This window comes from Gopherus evgoodei, chromosome 14, assembly GCF_007399415.2.
Source record: "Gopherus evgoodei ecotype Sinaloan lineage chromosome 14, rGopEvg1_v1.p, whole genome shotgun sequence".
Lineage (NCBI taxonomy): Eukaryota > Metazoa > Chordata > Testudines > Testudinidae > Gopherus > Gopherus evgoodei.
The window spans coordinates 29,203,148-29,229,284 of NC_044335.1; the positions used below are offsets into that span (position 1 = coordinate 29,203,148).

Below are 26,137 nucleotides of genomic sequence, written 5' to 3' on the forward strand. Positions count from 1 at the left end.
TCATAATTAACATCTATTCATAGTAAAATAAAAGGAAAAAAAATGCAATAACTAACCATTAGATAAAACTACCATAAGTAATAAGCAAGGGGGGTAGCATTGAGTACTGGCTAGGACACTGGAATGGGAAATCCATGTTCTATTCCTAGCCTTGTTACTGACCTGCTGGGTGAAGTCAGACAAGTTTTTCCCACAGGATCTTTTGTCTGCCTGTTCAGTTTAGATCATCAGTTCTTTGGGACAGGTTATTATGTACAGAGCCATGCTCAGAGGGGCTTGACTTTGGCTGGGGCCTTTAAGCACTACTGGAATATAAATAATGAGACTAATCCTCACCAGACCTACTTCACTGCAATGCTAGTAAAACCTAAGTTAGCAAACGACCAGACCCCAGTAGGATTTTAGGAAAGCATCTGAGACTGTGTGATATATAACCTTACTTGAAAAATTAATTAAAAAATGGTTTAGATAAGACTGAATAACCATAAAGTAGGATGTCATTAAAAAAAAACCAGTGTATCAAAGATGAAGGAGAGGGAAAGTTTGATGTGGTAGCCCAGTGATAAGTATTACAGAATATCTAATTATTCTATTCTGGCAGAGAGCTTAAGCGGTAAGTGAAACTCACAGATGACACTAAATTGTGAGGTGTTGCAAACATCAGTGAGGGCAGTAAAATAATACACAGGTAGCTAGAAAGATGAGACGTATGGGCAGAAAAAAGACAGTTACTCACCTTTGTAACTGTTGTTCTTCGAGATGTGTTGCTCATATCCATTCCAGTTAGGTGTGTGCGCTGTGTGTGCACGTTCATCGGAAGATTTTTATCCTAGCAACTCCAGTGGGTCGGCAGGTCGCCCCCTGGAGTGGAGCCGCTATGGCGCCTGATATATACCCCTGCCGGCCCGTCCGCTCCTCAGTTCCTTCTTGCTGGCTACTCCGACAGTGGGGAAGGAGGGCGGGTGTGGAATGGATATGAGCAACACATCTCGAAGAACAACAGTTACAAAGGTGAGTAACCGTCTTTTCTTCTTTGAGTGCTTGCTCATATCCATTCCAGTTAGGTGATTCCCAAGCCTTACCTAGGCGGTGGGGTCGGATAGAGATGTCGCAGAGTGCACCACAGCGGAGCCAAAGGCTGCGTCATCCCTAGATTGCTGAACCAGGGCGTAGTGGGAAGCGAAGGTATGGACAGAAGACCAGGTTGCTGCCCGGCAGATTTCCTGAATGGGCACGTGAGCAAGAAAAGCAGCCGATGAGACTTGAGCCCTGGCGGAGTGCGCAGTCACGTGGCCCGGGGGGGCGTGCGCCAAGTCGTAACAGGCGCGGATGCAGGACGTTACCCACGAGGAAATCCTCTGTGAGGAGACGGGTAACCTCTTGACACGTTCAGCCACCGCAACAAAGAGTTGGGGGGTTTTGCGTAATGGCTTGGTTCGCTCTATGTAAAATGCGAGCATCCTACGGACGTCCAGTGAGTGTAGCTGCTGCTCCCTGCGAGTCAAATGGGGTTTTGGGAAGAAGATAGGTAGGAAGATCTCCTGGTTAACATGGAAAACCGATAACACCATGGGGAGAAAGGCTGGGTGCGGTTTCAGCTGCACCTTGTCCGGGTGGAACACAGTATATGGGGGATCTACCATGAGGGCCCGAAGCTCCGAGACTCGTCTCGCTGATGTGATGGCCACCAGGAAAGCGGTTTTCCATGAGAGGTAGAGAAGGGAGCAAGTCGCTAATGGTTGAAATGGAGGGGACATGAGCCGGGTCAGAACCAGGTTAAGGTCCCAGGTAGGGGCAGGGCAGCGAACCTGGGGGTAGAGACGCTCCAAAACCTTAAGGAATCTAGTCACCATAGGGTGAGAGAACACCAAGCAGCCATCCCCCCCGGGTGAAAGGTGGAGATGGCCGCCAGGTGAACCCGGGGAGATGATATCGCTAGGCCCTGTTGCTTGAGGGACCAGATGTAGTCTAAGATATTAGCAACGGAGACCTCGTTGGGAAGGAAGATCCGTTCCGCGCACCAGCAGGTGAAACGCTTCCATTTGGCCAAATAGGTCGCTCTAGTGGAAGGCTTCCTGCTGCCCAGGAGCACCTGACGCACTGGGGTAGAGCAACGGAGCTCAGACAGGGTCAGCCACTCAGGAGCCATGCCGTGAGGTGGTGCGATTGAAGGTCCGGGTGATGCAGCTTGCCGTGGTCCTGAGTGATCAGGTCCACATGAAGGGGCAGAGGGACAGGATCAGCTATGGAAAGGTCCAGCAGCATGGAGTACTAGTGCTGCCGGGGCCACACTGGAGCTATCATGATCAAGCGGGCCTTGTCCCTGCGCACTTTCAATAGGACCTTGTGGACGAGCGGAAACGGTGGAAAGGCATAGAGCAGGTGTGCCATCCACGGAACAAGGAAGGCGTCCGCCACCGAACCCGGTGAGAGGCCTTGAAAGGAGCAGAACATCTGGCATTTCCTGTTCCTGCGGGATGCGAAAAGGTCCATTCGGGGAAACCCCCACCTCCGGAAGAGCGAAAGAGCAATGTCCAGGCGAAGGGACCATGGGAAAGGAAGGACCTGCTGAGATGATCCGTCAGCGTGTTCCGAACCCTCAGGAGAACGGATGCGATGAGGTGAATAGAATGGGCTATACAGAAGTCCCAGAGCTGTAAGGTCTCTTGACACATGGGAGAGGATCTCGTGCCGCCCTGCTTGTTTATATAATACATGGTCGTCGTGTTGTCGGTGAATATCGAGTAACAACGGCCCTGCAGATGTTGACGGAACGCCTGACAAGCAAGGCGGACCGCTCTCAACTCCCGGACGTTGATGTGGAGGGCTAGCTCGCGAGGTGACCACAGGCCTTGGGTCTGCAGGAGCCCGAGGTGAGCCCTCCAACCTAGGGAGGAGGCATCTGTTGTCATGGACACCAAGGATTGGGGCGGATGGAACGGGAGCCCCGCACACACCACGGAAGGGTCCAGCCACCACTGGAGGGAGTCTAAGACGTCCTGGGGAATGGTGACAACCATGTCGACAGAATCTCTGGTCGGACAGTATTGTGCGTTGAGCCAGGACTAGAGGGGTCTTAGGTGGAGTCTTGCACAGTTCGTTACGAACGTGCAGGCCGCCATGTGGCCCAGGAGGGTAAGGCAGGTGCGCACCCAGGTCAGGGGCGCTGCTTGCAATCTCCGTATGATGGCTGCCATAGTTTGGAACCTCGACAGAGGCAGAGAGGCTTTGGTAAGAGTGGAGTCCAGGGTGGCGCCGATAAACTCTATCCTCTGCGTGGGGATTAGCGTCGATTTCTCCACACTGATCATTAGACGTAGGCTTAAGAAAAGGTTCTTGACGATGCGGACGTGACTGAGGACTTGCGCCTTGGAAGTCCCCCGGATAAGCCAGTCGGGAATACGTGTATATGACTGCGGCGAAGGTGGGTGACGACTACAGCCATACACTTGGTGAACACTCTTGGAGCTGTAGATAGGCCAAACGGGAGGACTGCGAATTGGAAATGTTGCCGGTTGACCACAAACCGGAGGAACCTCCTGTGGGGTGGGAAGATGGCTATATAGAAGTAGGCATCTTGCACATCGAGGGCGGCGTACCAGTCTCCAGGATCCAGGGATGGGATAATGGTCCCCAGGGATACCATATGGAACTTCAACATTACTAGGTATCTGTTGAGTTCTCTCAGATCGAGAATAGGTCTGAGACTTCCCTTCGCCTTGGGGATTAGAAAGTAGCGGGAATAAAACCCCTTGCCCCGCTTGTCATAAACAGATAGCTAAGGGTTAATGTCTCTTTCACCTGAAAAAAAAGTAACCTGAAGCACCTGACCAGAGGACCAATCAGGAAACAGGATTTTTTCAACTCTGGGTGGAGGGAAGTTTGTGCGTCAGTTTTTTGTTCTTTGTCTTCTGTCTGCCTGTATGCTCTCTCAGCTATGAGGGGATTTCTGTTTCCTGCTTTCTAATCTTCTGTTTCCAAGTTGTGAGTACAAATATAGTAAGACAGTAAGATTTCTATTGTTTTCTTTGTATTTACATGGATATAGTTGCTGGAGTGCTTTGAATTGTATTCTTTTTGAATAAGGCTGTTTATTCATATTTCTTTTAAGCCATTGACCCTGTATTTGTCACCTTAATACAGAGAGACCATTTGTATGTATTTTTCTTTCTTTTTTTATAAAGCTTTCTTTTTAAGACCTGTTGGGAGTTTTTCTTTAGTGAGGAACTCCAGGGAATTGAGTCTGCAGCTCACCAGGGAACTGGTGGGAGGAAGAAGTCAGGGGGAGATCTGTGTGTGTTAGATTTACTAGCCTGACTTTGCATTCCCTCTGGGTGAAGAGGGAAGTGCTTTTGTTTCCAGGACTGGAATTAGAGAGGGTGGACTCCCTCTGCTTAGATTCACGGAGGTTGCTTCTGTGTATCTCTCCAGGAGCACCTGGAGGGGGGAAGGGAAAAGATTTATTTCCCTTTGTTGTGAGACTCAAGGGATTTGGGTCTTGGGGTCCCCAGGGAAGGTTTTTGGGGGGACCGGAGTGCCCCAAAACACTCTAATTTTTTGGGTGGTGGCAGCTTACCAGGTCCAAGCTGGTAACTAAGCTTGGAGGTTTTCATGCTAACCCCCACATTTTGGATGCTAAGGTCCAAATCTGGGACTAGGTTTTGACACCGCTCGAGCTCGGGAACCTCCTCTATGGCTCCGTTGGCGAGGAGCGCTCGCACCTCCTGTAGGAGGAGTTGCTCGTGAGAGGGGTCCCTGAAGAGGGACGAGGGAGGGTTTGAAACAAATTGCAGGTGCTATCCCAGTTCCAGCGTGCATAAGACCCAGCGGTCCGATGTTAGCTGGGACCACGCAGGGAGGAAAGGGAAAGACGGTTGGAAAAGGGAGGGGACGGATCCATCAATGAAACTGGTACAATGCCCTCGGGCGCACCTTCAAAAGGAAGGTTTCGGCCCGGAAGAAGGCTTGGAGGGGTTCTGGTTCTGGCCTCCTTGGTTGTCGGATTGTCTGCGGCGACCATTCCTGCCTCGCCGTCTGGCGAAGTCTTGCCTCTGCCGGGGCTGGGGGTAAGGCTGGTGTTGCTGCTGTGGTTGGAAGGGTCTGCGCTGGGTTACGGGTGTATGCATCCCTAAGGAGCGCATAATGACCCTATTGTCTTTTAGGCTTTGCAGCCTAGGGTCAGTTTTGTCGGAAAACAGGCCTTGGCCTTCAAATGGGAGGTCTTGAATGTTATACTGCAGTTCCAGGGGGAGGCCAGAGACCTGCAACCAGGAAATACGGCGCATAGTAATGCCAGATGCCAGAGTATGTGCAACTGAGTCCACGGCGTCTAGGGAAGCCTGCAGGGAAGTTCTCGTGACCTTTTTGCCCTCTTCGAGGATCGCGAACTCCTGACATGCTTCAAATTTGTCCTCTGCGGCCCAGGTGTTATAGTTGTAGCAGCTAAGGAGGGCCTGCTGATTGGAGATGTGGAGCTGGAGGGCCTCCGCAGAGCAGACCTTTCGGCCGAGTAAGTCCATGCGTCTCGCCTCCTTGGATTTTGGGGCTGGGGCCTGCTGACCATGTCACTCCCTCTCGTTCACAGATTGGACGACGAGGGAACAAGGAGGAGGGTGGACATACAAGTATTCATACCCCTTTGAGGGGTCCATGTATTTACGTTCCACCCCTCGCGCAGCGGGGGGAACAGAAGCCGGAGACTGCCAGATGGTAGTGGCGTTAGCTTGAATGGTTTTAATAAACGGAAGGGCAACCCTAGTGGGGGCATCCGCTGACAATATGTCCACCACTGGATCTTGTATCTCCGAGACCTCCTCGGCCTGCAGGTTCACGTTCTGTGCAACACGCCTGAGGAGGTCCTGGTGCACCCTAAGGTCAAGTGGAGGCGGGCTGGTAGATGATGTTCCAGCCACAGCCTCGTCTGGGGAGGATGAAGAGGAGAGACCTGGGAGGAGCAGGTCTGCGGAGGGCTCTGCCTGAAGAACTGCATCCGACTCCGCAGGGGGTTCGGGGTCCTAAGGCTGGGACAACCTTTCCTCCGCAGGAGGGGGAGAAGGACGGGAAACCGTGGCCTCAGGAACCCTGTGCTCCGAGACATTGGAACGTGAGGGACCCAGCTGAAGGCGTTGGGCTTGATGGTATGGCCAAGGCATTCAGAACCCCCACTGCTGCGGTCCATGCTCTTGAGGCTGGGGCTCGTGGAACAAGGTAGCAGGTACGTCTGTGTCCAAGGCATATAGACTATCCACCTGAGAGGACACAGACGGCTGGTGGGACGGCCAGTGGGGCGCCGAACGAGGCTGGTATGGGTCCCTAGCCCCCGTTGGTGGAGACCTCCTCGGTGCTGGAGACCAGTACCGGGAATTATAACGGTGCCGAAATCGCGACTGGGACCTGCCACCAGCTCGGTGCCGGGAGGTTGACCGGGACCGCGAACGCCGACGGAGCGAGTGGCTGCAGGAGTCTCCGGGCCGGTAGTGATGACTAGAACTGGAGCGATGCCGAGAATATGAGGAGATGGATCTGCACCGCGAGTACGATCGGTACCACCGTGGTGAGCGGTGCCGGGACTGCGAGCAGCGCCTCGATCGAGACCTTCCACGGGACCTGGAGCAGTGCTGGGACCTAGGTGGAGATCGGTGCCGGCCTGCAGACTCCAGGGACGGAGGTCTCATGGCTGCAGGCTTGCCTCTAGACTGAAGAACCCACACCGGCGGTGCCGGGGGTTGAGGTAGAGCAGACTCGGTCATTGCGATAAGGTCCCTGGCCGAGGAGAATGTTTCTGGAGTAGAGGGGACCATCAGCTTGACCACGGGTCTCACCGGGGAGCTCTCCAAGACCGGAGTCGATGGACCTCTCGGGGCCAGAGTCAACGGTATGACTGGCGTCAGGGCTGCGGCAGGAGTCGGTGCCGGGCGGTCCGCACGAGCCTGCTTCGCAGGAGTAGAGGAAGTCGATGTTCTGCCGTCGGGACCCTGCGCCGGGGAAAGCCGGTGCCGAGGCGTCTTCGTGGTGCCGGGGCGGTCCGGTGCCGGAGTGGTGTCGGCACTCGGTGCCGAGGAAGGAGGGTTAAGAGCTGCCTCCATAAGGAGAGTCTTTAAACAATGGTCTCTCTCCTTGTTGGTCCGCGGCCTGAAGGCCTTACAAATGCGGCATTTCTCAGATATGTGCAATTCCCCCAGGCACTTTAGACAGGCATCGTAGTGATCGCTCGTGGGCATCGGCTTCTTACAGGCCGAGCACGGCTTGAATCCCGGCGAACCGGGCATGAGCCCAGGCACCGGATGCGGGGAAGGGCTAGAGCCCGAACCCACTAAACTATACACAATAACTGATTGACAACTATGAACTAATTACTCTATACACTAACGATAACTATATACAACGAGTGAACAAGGAGAAGCTAGGTACGTGAAGGACAGCTATGCCGCGCTCCACAGTTCCAACGACCGACACGGTGGCAAGAAGGAACTGAGGAGCGGACGGGCCAGCAGGGGTATATATCAGGCGCCATAGCGGCGCCACTCCAGGGAGCCACCTGCCGATCCACCAGAGTTGCTAGGATAAAAATCTTCCGATGAACGTGCATGCACAGCGCGCACACCTAACTGGAATGGATATGAGCAATCACTCGAAGAAGAACAGTGAGAATTAACTTTTTTAAAATATGCACCTAGTGCATTTGGGGAAAGATAATCCTTAACTCAGCTGTTGCATGGAAGGAAGAAAAGTGGAAAGCTGTAATGCTGATAAAGGCTTTGGGGAGATAGCAGATGGTACATTGGATACGAATTTGCAACGTCATAATGGGATCAAAAAAAGTCCAAGTTCCTTTGAACTGCATCAGTGCGGCATGAGGGAGCAGAGAGGGAAATACCCCTCTGTACGGTGCTGGTGCTATTGCAGGTAGGAGAGTGTTATTTCTAGGCATCACACTACCAGAAAGAAAAACTAGAGGGAGTAGTTGGAACAGCAACCAAACAGAGCAGGGGTACGGAGGGACTGAATTATGACTAGGAGGGACAATGATAGTCCAACCTTATTGGAAGGGTATAAATAATTGAAATGGAGAGAGATAATTTGAGCGGAGAAGGAGGAATAATAAGGAGCAACGAGACCTGCCTGGCAGCAAGATACATCAACACATGGACTAATCTCCCAAGGGAAGCAGCGCGAGCACCTGCACTTGTCTTACTTAAAACTAAACTAGAAAAAGCACTTCTGTATTTGAGTCAATGTACCAAGTGAACAATTCTGCACCAGTAGGGAGAGGCACTGGATAAACTACCTGGTAGGATAGCTTCAATCCCCGATCCCAGTTCTTCGCTACTGTGAAGTGCATGCTATAATGCTTCACGAATCTCTGTTCTGGGTATCAATACACAAAAGAGCTGCAATATTGGCAACCACTTTTAAAAAATGGAATGTTTCCTCCACATCGAAATTAAGAATCCTGTTGAAAATTCAAGGGGAAAAGCAGCTTCCTAACATCAGATCAGACCGAGGTACAGACAAGCCTTACATGCTGTAGGAGTGAATGACAGTGGCCGGGGTCCGCCTGGGTTCACAGGTGGCAGTGGTGGCATGCTTGGAGGAGAAGATCTTGACTGTATCTTCACTTCCACAGGTGATCCAGGCATCACTGGCACCCTCTTCTCACTAGCAACTGTTAAGAGAGGAAAAAGAGTTTAACGCTCACTGAAGGTCAAAGCAGCACACATACACTCTGTCCCAAACCAAATCACTCCTCTGAACTCACAACGCTGGGGGCAGTAGGAGAGAAAGCAAGGTGCTCATATTTTGAAGTGATGAGGGCAGTATAAGAACCTGAATAAATAGGTTAAAACCTCTGCAGGCAGGATACGGATATGGAGCACACTACAGGCTGGACTGATCACGAGCGCACGCATTAAACACACACTGGTCCAAGTTTTTTATTTGGTTATTTGTTAAATCTTTTCAAAAGTAACAAACCTGCCTGGCAGCACCAGCCTACTCCTGCCAGCACACTGTACATACATGGGTGGGATTTTGAGAAATGACTCACGAACACAGGTCCCATTGAAAGTCTGTATGATTTATGCTGCTAAGTCCCTTAGACTCTTTTGAAAATCACACCGATAGTTTTAAAGGAGGCAGCTGAAAATGAAAGACTTCCACATCTCCGTCCCTCATTAAAACCTGAGGTCAGGCACATAGCTCTGGGGAATCATCATCACACAACACAAGGCAGAGTTACATTCTTTACAAGGCGCGTGTGATGCCATCAGGTGGCTGGTGGAAGGAAACTCAGGCTTTGACAGGTAAGTAAAGGAGACATTTGTAAAGCTCTTTTGTTTCAAGGTTTGATATTCAGTGCTCCAGCAGGTGTGTGTTTGCAGGTGTCAAATGCACGCCTCCCTTCTGTGAACAGCACGGGTTGTGCACCCCTGCAGAAATACAGGGCTACCCGAGCACACACAAAAGGAAGGACGTGTGAGCATTCAGATAAATACATCTGAATAGATGAGCACTTATGTGGGCACTGAAAATCAAGACTATAAAACCTATGGATGCATATACAGTACAGTATTCTCCTAAAGATTTGGGTTCTTAAAACTATTCGTTTTTATAAAACATCATTCCACTTCACCTTTAAGGCCATGACTTCATTACAAAAGAGGTGTGACAGCTAACTCATTGTTAAATCCTAGTGGAGACATGGCACCGTAGTTTTTAATCTCAATATAGCTAGTCGAGATCAATCCCAGGTGGAGTGCTCTAGGGTTGAGCTCAACTAGTTACATCAATAAAAACTATCTGTGTCTTGTTTCCACTAGGATTTGACATTGAGATAGCTCTCCACTTGCCTGCAGCAAAAGATAAAGCCCACGTGTTGTGACTATGTTGTAGCATGCCCTTCATAAAAAACGTTGAAAGATTTCCAGCACATCCATCTGGGCCTTGGCACTTTTTAAATTTTTTTTATTTTTTGCAGGGAGGGGGAGGTGAGGGGAGGGAGCAAGGGAAGGAAGGAAGTGACAGTTGTCTTTCACTTCTATGTGTTGTGTGCAGTGTGTGAGAACCCAAAGGGAACTATCATTGCAGACCACCTGCTTTTTCAGCAAGGCTGCCAAAGGCCTGGAGGAGAGCTTAACAGTTAGACATGTTTCAACCTTCGCCACTTGGCATAAGCTGGAATTCAACACAGCCTACAAGCAGCGCACTGAAATGCCTACTGAGGCGTTGACTGAAAAGTTTGGATTCTTTCTAGTGCAAAATAAAAACACCTCAGCTGCTTGGATACTTTTATAGCAGCTGAAACTAATTGCCTTCAATGCTGATTGGCTGTGGGCAAAGGAAAAAGCATTCTGGAACTTTGAAAGGTGAGAAGGCACACAGGGCATTTCCCTTATCATGAAGGAGGGCTGGGCAGTTTTTTGTTTATATATAATGAAGCATTTTCCTGTCTAACAAGCCCACCAAAAAGTTCAGAGCATATTTATGTTAGGAAGGCCCTTCAGAAAAACAGTAAATTGCTACTCACAGCTCCTTCACTGCCAAAGAACAAATCTAACTTCTATTAGCACTGCAGAGCAAGCTGGACTCCATTCTGCCATGTGCAGCACCAAGAGAATTGTCAAAAAGCTTCTGATAGCATAATCTGTATTACTAGCGCGGATTTAATAGGCAGGAAGGACCCAGCTAGACCTCTGGGGCTGATTAGAAACATCAAATAATACTTCTTAAGAGCTAGAACAGCCCTTCTCATCTTCAAAGCATTAACCATCAGTAGAGGTAAGAAGCATCCACATTTTTACAACTGGAAAAAACTAACAGAGGTGAAGTGATTTTTCTAAAGCCCTGGAAGGAATCAATTTCCAGTTCTGAATTAGAACTAAGAAATTCCTGGCTCCCAGATCTGTGTCCAACCCAACCTCTCTAGACTGGAGTTGGAAGCTATTGAAAGGGACTTTATAAGGAACCGCCCACTGAGAGCTGAGTTTAACACACTTTAGGTGCTTTTTAAATATATAAATACTACATAACGATGTAATTTTTGCAAGTTATCAATCAGCACTAAAGAACACAGTTGTACCAGGGCTTAAACTCTGAGTGGAACAATCCTATTTTTTTTAAAAGGAAACTGATTGAAATGAGAAGTTTTTCACTTAATTATAATCACAAAACCTGCTGCTTCGCAATTTCTGGCAGCAATTTGTTCTCCTCAGTAAAGGCGCTGGTTTGTGAAAGCATAGAAGGAACAACCTGGCGCCAGAGCCCTTCTGCACCAAGCACTTGGCACTATTGCCCATGGTCTGAAATCCCTTATGCAAGTCACACACTCCTGTTTTTCCTGCATACACCAGGCCACAGGTATCTCATTTATTCTCCTTGTGGAAAATCATCCTTAAGGTCAGCAAGGTAACAAATGGATCTTGCACTCCGACAATCTTCCTCTCTGTGAGATTAGAGAGGTGACACTGGCAGTGTGAGCAGAGATGATTTACAGTAAACCCCCCATTCTCAAGCAATTAAGAAACTCTCTCCATTTCAATGCTCACAATTAAAAATCAAATCAAATCTGCAGTCCTAAAGTATTTATATGGCAGCAGGTGTGTCTTTTAGTTTATATAAACCCGGTTTCACATCAGTAATTTTCTGTTCAAATCTCAGCTTCCCATCCACTAAGAAAGCGACCAGAGAGATTATTCAAGACACTGGCCATATACTGTACACTTCTGTATGCAAGTGTTCATTCACGCTTTTACATTAATTCATACTGAATGTGTCCATCCTTCCTGTTTGTACACTTCCTGCAAATACTCTAGCAAATATTCACAGAAACAAATTTTAAATTTGCAATCAAAAGTATTCACACCAGAAACTTCATGCTAAGAGTTGCACTCATCTGTTCAGGGAACAGAAACACACCCTGGGATCGACAGCGTTTAGTCAAAACAGTTCTAACTGTAAATATCCAATACTTTGCTCCATAATTTGTGAGATACTCAGTGACTGAAATATGTTTGCACAAATCATTTGAGTAAATGCAAACAGTGAGCTAACTCATGGAAATTATAATCAATTGTCAGATAATTCACAAACAGAAAAGAAATTTCTACAACATTTAATAAATGTCATTCACTGTAAATTGTTCTTCCTATTCTAGCTTTACAAAATTCAATAGTCTCTCCTGCCTTTACCTCCAACGAGACAGCTCACATGCAAAGATATGCACGGTACCCCTTTCATACTCCGTTTTTTTCATCCCTTTCCTGCGAAACCTGTTCCCACAACTACATATGGGGAAAATGACATGAGACATACGATCTCCCTAGAGCACGGAATGGAATCTTGATTTTGATGATCTCTCTTTCCAAACCATTTGCAGGACACATTAAACATACTGTCAAAACACTACTACCAAGGGCACATTTTTAAAAATAAAGTGTTTTTTTATTTTTTTTTAATAAAGTCCAAGCAGAAATATTGCCATTGTCAGCTATAACGAAAGTTCAACGGAATTCCCACCCCCTCCATGCTCAATAAACAATCCCATGCACTTGTAATAACTTGAAAAACACTGCATTGCTCTGTCGCAGTGCATGAGAACCTGAAAGCCCAAACTCACAAGAAATCAAGTGGCTTGTTTTCATGGCTCACCATGAGCGAAATACAAAAAGCAAGCAGCGCTGTTAGATTTCACAAGCTTTCTATTACTGGATTGTTGTGGTTGTAACCAAGATAAAGACATATCTGTCTTCTAAACATTCTGATTTTATATATCCCTTTAATGGGAATAATATCGGTTTTTACTCAGCTTCACACAGAGAAAAATGAGCTAAAACGGGGCAATGCAGACACTGCTGGAGGAGGTCAGCTCTCCCATCAAGGGCTGAAGGAACATTGCTTTCTTCTCACACTGAACTGTTTAGGAAGGTTTGCTGGTTAATCAATGACAGGATTTTTATTCAGTCTCCAGCTGCTGATCTCCAGCTGTGGTTAGGGAGAAGGGACACCCAGCGGCTGTTCAAACTGTGTGCAAGCCATAAAATTTCCCAGTTATCTGAAATCATGTTGAATAGAATCAAGTGCAATGTTAACTGTTTGGAGGCAGGAAGTGGAACATGAGTTCAGTCTAAATGCACATCCAAGTTAGGATGCTTTTCAGCTCCCTGACATACAAGGTTCATAAGAAGCACCAAACAAGACAACACTGGCAAACCAAACTCCTTCTTCCAAACCTGCATTTGTCCCTGCAGCCTCTCTCTAAGAAGAGCAGTTGCATTTGATAGCTTGACTACTCAGAATGTCAGTTTATCATCACTTCCTAAATTGGACATCTTAATCTGTTACACTTCTGTCATAAACCTAGCCCCAGATTTGGACCTTAGCGTCCAAAATATGGGGGTTAGCATGAAAACCTCCAAGCCTAGTTACCAGCTTGGACCTGGTAAAGCTGCCACCACCCAAAAAATTAGAGTGTTTTGGGGCACTCTGGTCCCCCCAAAAACCTTCCCTGGGGACCCCAAGACCCAAATCCCCTGAGTCTCACAACAAAGGGAAATAAACCTTTTCCCTTCCCCCCTCCAGGTGTTCCTGGAGAGACACACAGAAGCAAACTCCGTGAATCTAAACAGAGGGAGTCCACCCTCTCTATTTCCAGTCCTGGAAACACAAGCACTTCCCTCTTTACCCAGAGGGAATGCAAAGTCAGGCTAGTAAATCTAACACACACAGATTTCCCCCTGACTTCTTCCTCCCACCAGTTCCTTGGTGAGCTGCAGACTCAATTCCCTGGAGTTCCCCACTAAAGAAAAACTCCAACAGGTCTTAAAAGAAAGCTTTATATAAAAAAGAAAGAAAAATACATAAAAATGGTCTCTCTGTATTAAGATGACAAATACAGGGTCATTTGCTTAAAAGAATATTGAATAAACAGCCTTATTCAAAAGAATACAATTCAAAGCACTCCAGCAACTATAGACATGTAAATACAAAACAACAAACCGTCTTTGTACTCACAACTTGGAAACAGAAGATTAGAAAGCAGGAAATAGAAAAAATCACTCCTCATAGCCGAGAGAGTACAGGCAGAAGACCCAAGAACAAGGGACTCACACACAAACTTCCCTCCACCCAGAGTTGAAAAAATCCTGTTTCCTGATTGATCCTTTGGTCAGGTGCTTCAGATACTTATTTCCAGGTGAAAGAGACGTTAACCCTTAGCTATCTGTTTATGACAACTTCAAACAGGCTTCCTTCCAAAATTCCAGACAAACTACAGTGCTACTTCCTGCTCCTCTACAAAGCTATTAAACTTCTTGTTCCATGTCTTGTGGGGGAATGTTAGCTGACATGGTTTGGTCTGACAGCGCTGATTGGATCTATTTTAGAAACGTTTATGAATTCTGTGTCGCTATTTTCCAAACACTGCCTGTAGGACACAGATTGAACATGTTTATAGCACATGGTTTTTGCCATCAAGCTGCCAAACATCATAATTTTATGACGACTTGTGCTGACTTCACATCCAGAGATAGCAAATGTTGACTGGTTAATGAAGACGCACTGAACGAACAAAAGAATATTCCTGCCAGTGCCAAGATGAGACAAAAACTATACTGAACTAACCTGAAACAATCTGAAGTGTTACCAGGGAATAAGATTCACTTTATTTAAAAGAATCCTGGCCACTGACATTCTGTTTTATTCTTTACTTGACAACTGTTAGTGTCTCCATTCTCTCAAATTTGATGGAGAAATGCAACAGGGACACGGGGGTTGAAAACCAGATTTTACAATGATTAATCAATACAGATTTCAGCTGATATCCACGTTATTCATCTGATTTTGTATATTGGATGGCCTGGAGGTAGGAAGCTGTTTGGTTTGGGGGTACCACTAGGGACGTCCTTGTGGCAAAAAGGATGGGGCATTTCAATGCATTCTTCTTCGTAGCGTATGCGCAACATGCCTCAGGTGGCACATGACCTGGATTCATCACTGAATTTGGTCTGCTGGTTGGATCATTAGCTTCCCCGGCTTAGGCTGGGCACTGACTGGGGGTGTCACATGAATGCTGATCCATGCATTCATGAGGTTGGATTGATTTTGTGCCCACTCAAGGAACTGCTGATCACAAAGCTGTACTGTATCCTATTGTGATGGGGTATACTCACTGGCCCTGAGAGGGTAAATCAGGCCCAATTAACTGTCCAGGATGCACCTGGAGGAGAAGCCAGGGACCAGGGATTAATTAGACAAGGCTCAACTGGGCAGGGACAGACAGCGCCTATATAAGCCAGGAAGCTGGCAACAGAAAGGGACTGCAGGAAGGCAGGCTGCAGTCACTCCCTGGGAGGAGAGAGGTGCGTTGGGACTATAGAGGGTAGTTCACATTTACTCCCTGGTGAACCCAAAGAGGTGGAAAGCCAGGAAGGTAGGAGAAATAGCAAGGGACAGCAGTGCAGGCCTTGGCTAACTTGAGGGCCCCTGAGCTGGAACCCAGAGTAGAGGGTGGGACCCGGTTTCCCTACCAGCCACTAGGGACATGGCAAATACCAGGCAGAGGACAGTGGACTGCCTGTGATGATTTGGTCCAGGAAAGACTTTGTTACACCACCTCTGCCGCCTCCCAGAAGGGGGAACCATGTTGTGATCTGGCCAGAGGGCTGAATCACGAAAAGGAGGCTGCAGTTCCTGGCACAAGCAGGCCTCAGAACGAGAAGACAGTGGGAGAGACACCACTGGAGGAGAACACAGTACCTTTCAGAACTAATCCCCAGGATGCCCAACATCAGGTGCCACCAGCGATGAGTGTGGCCCATGACACCCACCCAACTGAAAAATAAACTGCATGGCACTCCAGTAATTGTTTTGACTAGATTTTCTCTGCTAGTTGCATTGTATTTTATTTTGCTTCCCAACTCTTGTCTTCATGTAGCAGACAAAGAACAACAACAGTTAAGAGTAGCACTGCTGATCAACTTCTCATTTAACAAGCGCAGGCTAAGTTCTAGTTGAGGATCAAGTCCCAGAATGAACAATTCGTTAGAACAGGTTCTGGAGGAAGCTATCAGACCATCTTTGCCTTCACTCACAAATCAGAGAAGTTCTTCCCCTCAGCTCTCCAGCAACAGCTGAGCGTTAAACATGCCCTATTGTGTCCACAATATACACACTTTTTCAACTCAACAGTTTAAACACCAGCCAAGACAGGTTTTCAAGACATTTACTGTCTTTAAGTAAACCTTCCTGCTATTGCACTTAATAAAAGGAGTGTTGCTATGATGGGTGACCTCAGAAGAATACAGTTTAAGTAGAATTTGGCTAAACGATAAAAAGAAAAGTCTGGTTTAATAATCCTTTGCATTCATACGGTTTTGAAAAAGATAAAAAAAACAATCACAATAGCTGGGTGGCTAGGGAGTGTCTAAAAGACTCTAGAAATTTAATTTCTATCTTAAAGTCTTTGGAAATGAAGAAAGAAACCGAGAGCCAGGAGAAATAAAGGACTGCAGGACAAAAGCTAGATAAGCAGCTACCATGAGAATTCAATGTGAAATAACCATGGCCAGTGGAAGGACTAGATGACTCCAAAAGGCTGATAGGATAATATCAGGATGTGCGATTTACATGTGCTAATAAAATGTGGTTTGTGAACCTGTTAAATAACAACATTAAGCTTCAATATTTAAAAGTTGGCATCCTGGCATATTTGAGAACTGTACAGTGCTGGAGTGGGACAGAAGAAAGCTAAACACATCCCAACAGACAAAGATAGGTGTTGCTGGGAAAAATTGGAAGTGATCTAGGAAACAGAAGGTTCAACTAGAAGCAAAGTGGGACCAATGGTGGGAGGATGCTGTGCCACTGACCTCACAATGCTAAGCAGTACTGCTTGGGGGTAGCTGGACAGAAAGGCTGAATTACTATGAAAGGAATCAGAATGTTGGGATAGGAGCATCCATCGCCCGGTCAATGCACAATGAGGAATAATCTAGTTTTAAAAAGGTGAGCACAAGCAGTTTCCCAGTGACAAAACTGGCTGCCAGCATTAAGCTAGAAATGGCAGAAGTGGAAGAGTAAATGTTGATCCTGGTACAATAGCCAGAGCAGTGAGTTTTCAGGCAAGTATACAGTGCCGGGAAGAATGGAACAAAGGCTAATATGATATGTAGACAATGTAATTGCCTTTTATATATTAACCAGCTCAAGATTATAAGGCTATTCTGATTTGTACAAGTATTTTATTGATTCAGTGCTGGAAAAGTTAATTCAATTAAGGAAGTACATGTTGAATCTGAATTTAGACCTGGTCTACTCTGAAAGGGTAGATTGACCCAGCTATGTCACTCGGATGTAGAAAATCCACACCCTTGCGACATAATTAAGCCGACCTAACTCCTGGTATAGACAGCACTAGGTTGACAGAAGACTTTTTACCACCTCTCTGGGAAGTGAGTTACCTACTCCAGTGGGAGAACCTCTTCCGTCCACGTTAGTAGTTTCTACTCTGAAGCACTATAGCAGCACAGCTGCAGTTGTGCGTCTGTAGTATTTCAAGTGTAGACAAGCCCTTAGTTTGTAGGTCCTAACTACAAACCAGCAGAGTCTGTCCTGCAACACACAAAACTGTTTGCTGGGTTCAACCAACTTTGCTATTAAACTGATTTCTCTATTTTATATTAAAAACCAAAAACGTTAGAAGCAGCAAGACAGGAAATCATCTCCATTCAAAGTAAATGAATGTTCACAGGTTTGTTTACAGTAAGACCTACCATATATCCAAAGATACCCTCTCTACCCGCTTTTCATCACAGTTGGAGTGATCAGAGTCAGCAAGGCACTTGCCACCAGATGATTGGATTCTGATGTCTATAAAGTAGCCATATTTTGTTTTTACATGAGGCCTTCTGGAGTGAAGGATTCTGCATACGTTCCCACTGAAACGCAGCCTCTTGAGAGAAAGGGTAGGAGCAGCGTATAACATAGCCATAGAGAAAGGGAACATTTTAGCTCGGACAGCAGGGCAAAACTCTACTCATACAGTAAGTGCCCAGGGATCGTTGAGATCCCTGCAGAGCAGACAGGCCTGTCTTTCATCCTAAAGAACCACCATCCCGAAAAAAAAGCAAAATGCATGGAACTCATTTATCTGCCAAGTAAGTAAAAAAGATTGAGATGATCCTGCAGGGTCATGAACCTGAAGTTACATAAAATCATAATACTTCAAAGTGGAGGCTCAGAACACTTAAGACATCCCTTCAGGCTGCTTTGTGGACTCTCATAGTTTAACAGGATAGACGAGAAAGCAAAGTTATGTATTTTAGAACTTTTAGCGTGCTGTAGAACGGTCCAGACAGGATGTTACTGCGCAGCAAGCTAGCCTGCTGCAGATTCACTCCCTGGCTTGCCGTGTCCCACATCCCAAGTAGACAAACCCTCAGTTTGAACGTTCGGAGAAACATGGGTCAGAAAAGGAACAAGAGGGCAAGGAGGGGATAGAGTTATCATCTCTGGGGGCTATTCAGTAGTTAACTAGATCCTGCTGATAATCTACTAGGGATGGTTTAGGATAATTAAATCAATACTGCCCTGAAGGTGAGGGGCAGACCAAGTGGCTTATTAGATATCCATTCCAGCCCAAATGAGTCCATGATTAAAAGGACACATTGCTATTTCCTTGCTTTCCAGGAGATCCTGTTGTTAATTTTAATGCAGCCTAAAAGCTCCATCAGTGTAACTTGACCTGATAATGTAAATAGGGTGGAGTGAAATATAGCTTGCCACCTTCCCAGCTTCAGCGAATGTTTATTTTGAATAACGTGCTTATCTGCTCCAACTGCTCACCATCTGTTTTCAGTCTCCACCAAGCTAATAATTTTTCACATTAGGAACTGAGAAATGGGAAGAATCACATTTAAATTTTATTTTTAACATCTTTGCTTTGCTCTTTGACGATGTCTTGTCTTCCCCCCCTTGACTGCTTCAAGCCATTTATAAAGAGCTTTCCACCTTTGCACAGTGCTTTGAGATACTCAGATGAGAGGAGCTATATGAATGCAAAGCATTTGTTATTAGTCAGTCTCTACAACCCTGTGTGAATAGCTCAGCAATATATCAACCTACAGTCAGATACCTGGCAGTGTCTCCCAAGCTCAAATGAAAATCAGTTTGCCTAGAAAACAGCAAATCTTTTATCGTTTGGCAATATAATTACATAAAAAGGTGGGGAAAGAGGAAAGGATTAGATACACAAAGCATTAATGAGAGCAGCAGTATAAAGACAATGAATAAAAGCAGCCTTAAGAGAAGGGAAGGGTGAATTGTATTTTGTTACAAAATACCCAACTGGAGCAGGGAAGAGGGAAAACGTCATAAAACGTACAGGGTAAAGATTTTATGTTTCCATATAGAGAGTTTCCAGGTGGCCTCAAAGTGCGTTCATACATTCTATGACCAGAAGGAACCATTGTGATCATCTAGGCCAAGTTCCTGTATATAAAACACAGGCCAAAGAACTTCCTCCCAATAATTCCTAGAGCAAATCTTTCAGAAAAACCCCAATCTTGACTGAAAAATAGTCAGTGATGGAGAATTGTTCCAATGGTAAATTGTTCCAATGGGTAATTACTCTTACCATTAAAACTTTGCCTTACTTCCAGTCCAAATTTGTCTAGCTTCTTCGCAAAGATGGCAAATGTTGCTACAGTACTCCATTTTACAGTTAAAAAAACTGAGGTACACAGAGGTTGAGTAATATGCTCAAGGTCACACAATAAGTCAGTGGCCAATCTGGGTGAGCCCAGATCTACTGACGCCCAATGCATTCTCTTTTATGCATGGACAGTTTTATAAGGGGCTACTATGGGTCCTATTCTGATGGGTGGGTATAAGGTTCCTGCCTGGGTACTTCACTGAATGTGATCAATCCATTTTTTTATGTATATTTCAGTTTACAAAGCACCAGAGGCTTTGATCCTGCAAGATACTGTGGGAGTGGAGGGGACTCAGCACCTCACAGCAGTGCTTAGCACCTTGCAGGACTAAGCCCCTAGAGTTTGGAATAGGCATTTCACAAATCAAAAATAAATGCATGCATCTCCATTGCCATCTCTCCATCTCCCACACACAGCTGTTTCACTTTCAAGCTCAGTTATGTGGAACTTAGCTATAAGAAATTGAAATAGCAGAACATGTTATCATTTGCAACCAGTCAAGAGAGCAGTTAATAAGGAAAATAAGATTAATCATTTCTTTTCTTTAAGGCTGATTGCTGAGCCTTCTCTGTCTTATCCTTCAGTGATTTTTATGAAAACCTATTAATGTGTTTGGCAGTATGAAGTTATCAGCATTTGCTCAGTTTTATAGTAATTCTTCCTATTTTGTTGTCACATATTTAATTTCAGCATTATCATTTCAACTGGATCTTCCTTTCCTCCTGCATAAACAGCGCAGTACCAGCCATGACATGCAACTGGCTCAAGATTACACAGAGTCTATGGCTCAGTTCTGGTTTACAGACCCACAGCAAATTTAGCGCTCAGCAGATGAAACTGCCACAAAAATTTGGTCCACAACCTAATGACACACGTAGCTTGGGTCCAGATAAATGAGAATCTCTAAATACATAGCCAGGGTATGCAAGAAATCACTTCTCTAATTTCACAGACACAAATGAATCTCTGCCAACAGAAGTTTGCTGATGACTGATTTGCATCATAGAGGACTGATTCTCTAAAACGGTCTGAGGAGCATCGCTTGGTATACAGTTTCTTTCTGCTCATTCAACAGACTTATTATGGAGCTAGATGGCAAAACAGTTAACAGCTTTGACTTTCACCTCGAGTCCAACTGAAATATATTTAGCAGTCTCAGCCTAGTCCCTAATAGACACGAGGGAACATGGCTGGACACACTGACAGAAGCTGACTGGGTTTTTGATCATTCTACAGCTTTGTACCAGTTCTCCATGGGACATGGCTCGGATGGAATCACTGCAGAACGAAACCCCCGTTGTCATCCATTATATTAAATGGAGTATGTGGTGTGGGGGTGAACTTAGCAGAGTGGCCTGGGGGAGGAGGTGGAAGAACTGCAGGGAGGCAGCTGAAGGGAGGGAAAGCAGGTCACATTTTAAACTGTCCTGATCCCAAAATGCCAAGCTGCCCTGGAAGCGGTTCATAGTTCCGGACCCCTTATACTCACTTTGTATTGGAAATGCCAAATGATGAGCTCTTCAGTGGTCACCATTTAGATTTTATAATAAAAAGGGATGCTGGGCCCAGGTAAAGGGAGAAGGGCTCCAGAACATTCAGGGACTATTTGTAAAATAAAGGCAGAGGTTAGAAAAAATAATTTCCGCTTGTTCTTCTGCTACGCAATATTTTCCACAACAGGACACCTTGCATGAGACTCCACGAGTTCTGGAGAAAAATTAGGGTTAGTGAGCAATACTGCCTGCTCTGTCAAAGTGTGCATTAGACAGTTACTGGGGCTCTTCTCCCTCAGCTGTAGGCATGTGACTTTTGGCCATCTGTCACACAATGCAATCGACGTGGGAATCAAGAGGAACCTAATGCACATCCTGATAAACTTTTCTGTTATGAAAATATACCCTGAAGACACAACTTACAGTAAGAAGTGCAAGAATAAAGTTAGTGCAGTTGTTCCATCAGGAATCCATCTTTTCCCTTTCTGAACTGTTAAAAGTAGCCAATAAACCTGTCTAGACTTTGCGCCTGGCATTCTGCAGTGACAGAATGATGAAACACCTCTGAACCCCTTCGTCAGAGAAATTTGCTTCCTTCCACAAAAAGCAAAACCCCATTCACCATCATGATCTAGCTGTCCAATACTGTAACCAGAAATACAATGCCCAGGCATTGGATAGCCAACCATGGTCAAGCAAAGCAAAATATCCTCGTTAATTAGTTAAATTAGTTATAAATATTTTGGTAACATTTCGTTTGTTTACCACTGCACACAGGGGTACAAAATAAGTTGAAAATCCATTTCTAATGTAACACAGATATTTAATCCTCTGCAATATTTATTCACTAGGTTAACAGCATTTCGAATGAAAAATTCCAGCTGCTAAACATTTTTAATGAATACCAAAATAACATATTCAGAGTTCTTAAAAATCTCCTCGTGCTTCATTGCTCTCCAAATAGTCTTACTGTAATTTAAACTATTTGAGTGCAATAATGATGGCTGGAACTAACCTTCCAGATGTGGACATCTGTCTTGTATTTGCCTTACTGGCGAAAACATGAGGAAGATTAATTAATTCAAGTCCAACCGAGACCAGACATAACAAGTACAGCTGGGATACAACCTAAGAACACTAAGAGCAGCAGTTTCTATTGTTGAGCCATCACCAACACTGAATCAAAGACAATTTCAGGGTAATTTCCCTGCATGTATGTGTGTGAAGTGTATGCACATAAAAACTGTACATGGAAAACAGAATCCAGTGATAACGTTTACATGAAACATTGTGTACAACAGAAGCAAAAACTTCATATGAATATTAACATTATGATAATCACCCTATTTGTGGTCTATACACACCTTCACTGTATGTGCTAATTTGAGAGATGTGTGGAGGAAGTCCGATTATCTGACTTCAAAATAAAAAAAAGTTACTTTTAAGCAGTTAAGCTTCCAAATGTTCTGAAATTATTCACTGCACAATCCAGCAAATGTGTTTCTACTACATGCAAAGTTACAAATGTAGAAACTCTCCCTTGAGTTCCTTGACGTGATAAATATGGAGATGGTGCACAGGAGATGCCATTCAGAGACACTTTGGGAAAGTAATTCCTTCAAAATATTACCATCCAAGTCTCTGCTGCGCTTACCGTTTCATTCCTTAAATCTCTGCCACGGTTTTTTTAAAGCGTATGGGTCACATTTACAAAGCATTTGCACCATATTTAGGCACCTTAAATACCTATGTAAATCCAGCCCTACTTTAAATATCATGTAATGTGGACAGAATCTGTTCATTTAGGCCCCATTTCAGCAAGGTGCTTAAGCATGAGTAGTCCCCTTGACTTCCTGTTTGCTCTGTGTGGTCTTGAGTAAGTCATAACCATTCTGGCTCTTAGTACCCTGGAGTTCCTCAGTGTTATTCTCTGGTTTTGGAGGTACTAATTTAAAACTTGTTTTCTATTTAGTAACTAAGGGCTTGGCTACACTTCAAACTCCAAAGCGCTGTCACGGGAGCGCTCCCGCGACAGCGCTTTGAAGTGCAAGTGTGGTTGCGGTGCCAGCTCTGGGAGAGAGCTCTCCCAGCGCTGCAGGTACTACACCCCCCTCAGAGGATTAGCTTACAGCGCTGGGAGCCGCGCTCCCAGTGCTGGGGCACTGTTTACACTGGCGCTTTACAGCGCTGTAATTTGCTGTGCTCGGGGGGGTGTTTTTTCATACCCCTGAGCGAAAAAGTTGCAGCGCTGTAAAGCGCCAGTGTAGCCAAGGCCTGAGTTTCTGAAACAAAACAAAACAAAAAAATGGTCAGTCGCTCACTAGCTTTAACCAGCTTTTATCTTGAGTGCCTTTTCCAGACAACGTCACCTGTTAAACAGCATGCTATTATCCTGCTTGTTTGTCTCTAAGACTAATCAGGAGCATGACAAATCATTTTTAAAAATGACAGATTCAGAAGCCACATCTGATTTTTTTTTTTTTCCAAATTTCCATTCATCACAACTGAATTTAAACAAAATCCATGTAAGGATTTGCTGAGGTGCTAGTAAGGACATTTCATTTGTCGTATTAAAAAGCCAAAGGTTAGGTGGAAGGACACGCAGCTGTTTACCGCTTCCCTAAGAACTATGATTTCTGTGGGAGATTTTTTGCCCTGCTTGCAGTTAAAGCAGTGTATAAAGCAATAACTTTAGATTCTGTAAAGGTAATTTTCTGTAGTAGATCATGGCTTTGGCGCAGATATATGTGCAAGTGTATTGGTGAAAAACTCTAGCTACTGGCACTGTTTTCTACCTTCACAGTGTTTTTTGGGGACAGTATCTAGTGTTTATTTTTATTTAGCATTTTTTAATTCCTGTTATACACTTGACATCTTGAAGTCTGATCTTGTCCCTTTTAATAAACATCCTCACCTCTCTCCCGCTTCTGCCAAGAAAGTTAAGCTCCATTCTGTTAAATTCTACTGTTGTTGCTACAGCAATAAAAAGTTGCCAGCGCAGTGCTGGGAACAGCATTTCATCCTGCAGGCCTAGTCCCAAATAGCTCTGAAGCAGCAGTGAACATGTGGTGTTCTTAAAAGTCAGGAAAGGAGCCTGATCCAAAGCACAATGCAGTTGGGAGTCTTTCCACTGACTTCACTGGGCTTTGGATCAGGCTTATAGTAAAGATCAAAATAATGATCGCAATGGAGGATCAGGGCCTGATGGAGCAGACCTGTGGGTCTATGGGGAGTCCACTATAGTCAGTGGGACCCTGTGCAGTTGCAGAGGCCCACGCTAGTGAATCATGCTGCAGAATTGGGGCCATGGTAATGATGTTCCTTTTAGTTTCTTAATCACACTAGCATGTTTGAAATAAAACAATATTTAGAAGCTAGCAGGCATTCCTGGTGAGGCTACATGCTTAAAGTAGGTCAGATTTCAGGTCTAACTGCTAAAATATGTTTAATGGGGAATATTCCTGGAGGACACTGACTATTGCCCTACTTTTCTGCAGTGTTTACCATGGAAGAGACTTAAAGACTTAAGCTGTGGAGATATTTTTAAAAGGTAACACACCAAAGTCTAACAAGTGGAGCAGTTAAAAACAAACTAACAAAACCCCTTAAAAATCCCAAATGAGCACCAAATTGGGCTCCATTTAACCCAGTCTGAAACACTTTCTCTTCCCAGTCTCATCCACCTTTCAAATTTTTTTTTAGTCATTCTTTATCTGACTAGTTCAATGATGGGAGGCTTTGAAAAGCATTTCTGTGACACCGGGAATAGTGACCTTGTGGTGCATTCGTTATGTTTCTAATCGACTGAGCTGAAGAGAATTCACCACTGAACAATACAATCACTGCTACAATGCTGCATCAATACTTACTAAAGACGCATCCACCCGCCTCCGTACAGGGCTGCAGCAAAAAGCAAGGACGAACATCTGCAAGTCAACCTCTTCCTGGATTTTTCCACGGAAGCAAAATGTCTTTTACAAATACCCAGCTAGCCCCAGCCTTAACTGGCTCTGTAAACAGAATAAAACAGGTCACACATTTGTCAAACCAATTTTCACCTGGCACTGTGGACTTCTTTCTGTGGTGCTTGACTCGAAGCCTGCTTCCCTGAGGGCCGCAGCACTTTATGATGGGATGTTCTTAGCTGTCAGACTACTGAGTTGCTCACTCTTCATTCTCGCCAGCCATTGTTTTATTCCCTAGTTCTTGAATTTGGCAGGAAAAAGAAGCTGTGAGGAATGAAGGGAATTTTTCCAGCCAGTGTCCTTTCTCAACTCTAGTTTTATAAGAGCTGATATAGACTATAGAGACAAAGCACCATGCCAGCAGATGCTACTCCAGTTCAGAACAGAGAGTATTAGCTCTTTGCTCCAGAGCCACTGTGGTTTATTTAACAGCACAAATAGTTATGCAGCCTGGGTTTCCCGCTGATTGTCGCCTCATTCCAACCTCTGGATGGCATCTGTACACATTAGGGAGCAGAGGTAACTAGGGAGCTTCCCTCATGTAACCTGCTTGTCTCCACCAGAGGGCCCCTGGTAGGGATGGAGTAAGGTCAAGGAGGGGAAAGGCTGTCTCTCTATGGCATCCTTCTTGGAGTAAGGAGATTCACAGAGGGGCAGCTGAGGTAAACCAGGAGAGAGAAGCTGCACAAGCCAGCTTCAACAGGACCAGGCTTTGCTGAACCCTGTAGCACTGGAAGGATGATCCAGCACGGACTGCAGACACCCCAGCAAAGAAACTTGAGAACCAGACAGCCTGGGTACCTGAGGGGTGTGGCCCCAGGAGAGGAACCTATTTCTAAATTGAAGGAGAAAGGCCCTCTAGACTCACTGTTCCCCATAATGCATGTGTGGTAGTGTGTGGTCTGTACATATAGCTCAGAGCGCACTGCAAATCTTCCTTTCAAGAACTTTTAGGGTTCTCAGAAATTAAGTT

The 26,137-nt window shown here is 45.5% G+C and overlaps 1 protein-coding gene across 7 annotated transcripts in view; it reads right to left on the reverse strand.

Annotated features, from left to right (window-relative positions):
• Positions 1-26,137, reverse strand: part of CBFA2T2 (CBFA2/RUNX1 partner transcriptional co-repressor 2) — a 108,700-nt gene that overhangs the window by 22,121 nt on the left and 60,442 nt on the right. For 4 of the 7 annotated variants that reach the window (XM_030533003.1, XM_030533002.1, XM_030533006.1 and 1 more), the window contains exon 2: positions 8,522-8,665. In XM_030533003.1, coding sequence (XP_030388863.1) covers positions 8,522-8,665 — 144 coding nt within the window. Of the gene's footprint in view, positions 1-8,521; positions 8,666-25,068; positions 25,164-25,257; positions 25,429-26,137 lie in introns of those variants that run through there. The other 3 variants (XM_030533005.1, XM_030533004.1, XM_030533007.1) reach the window with 3 other exon arrangements.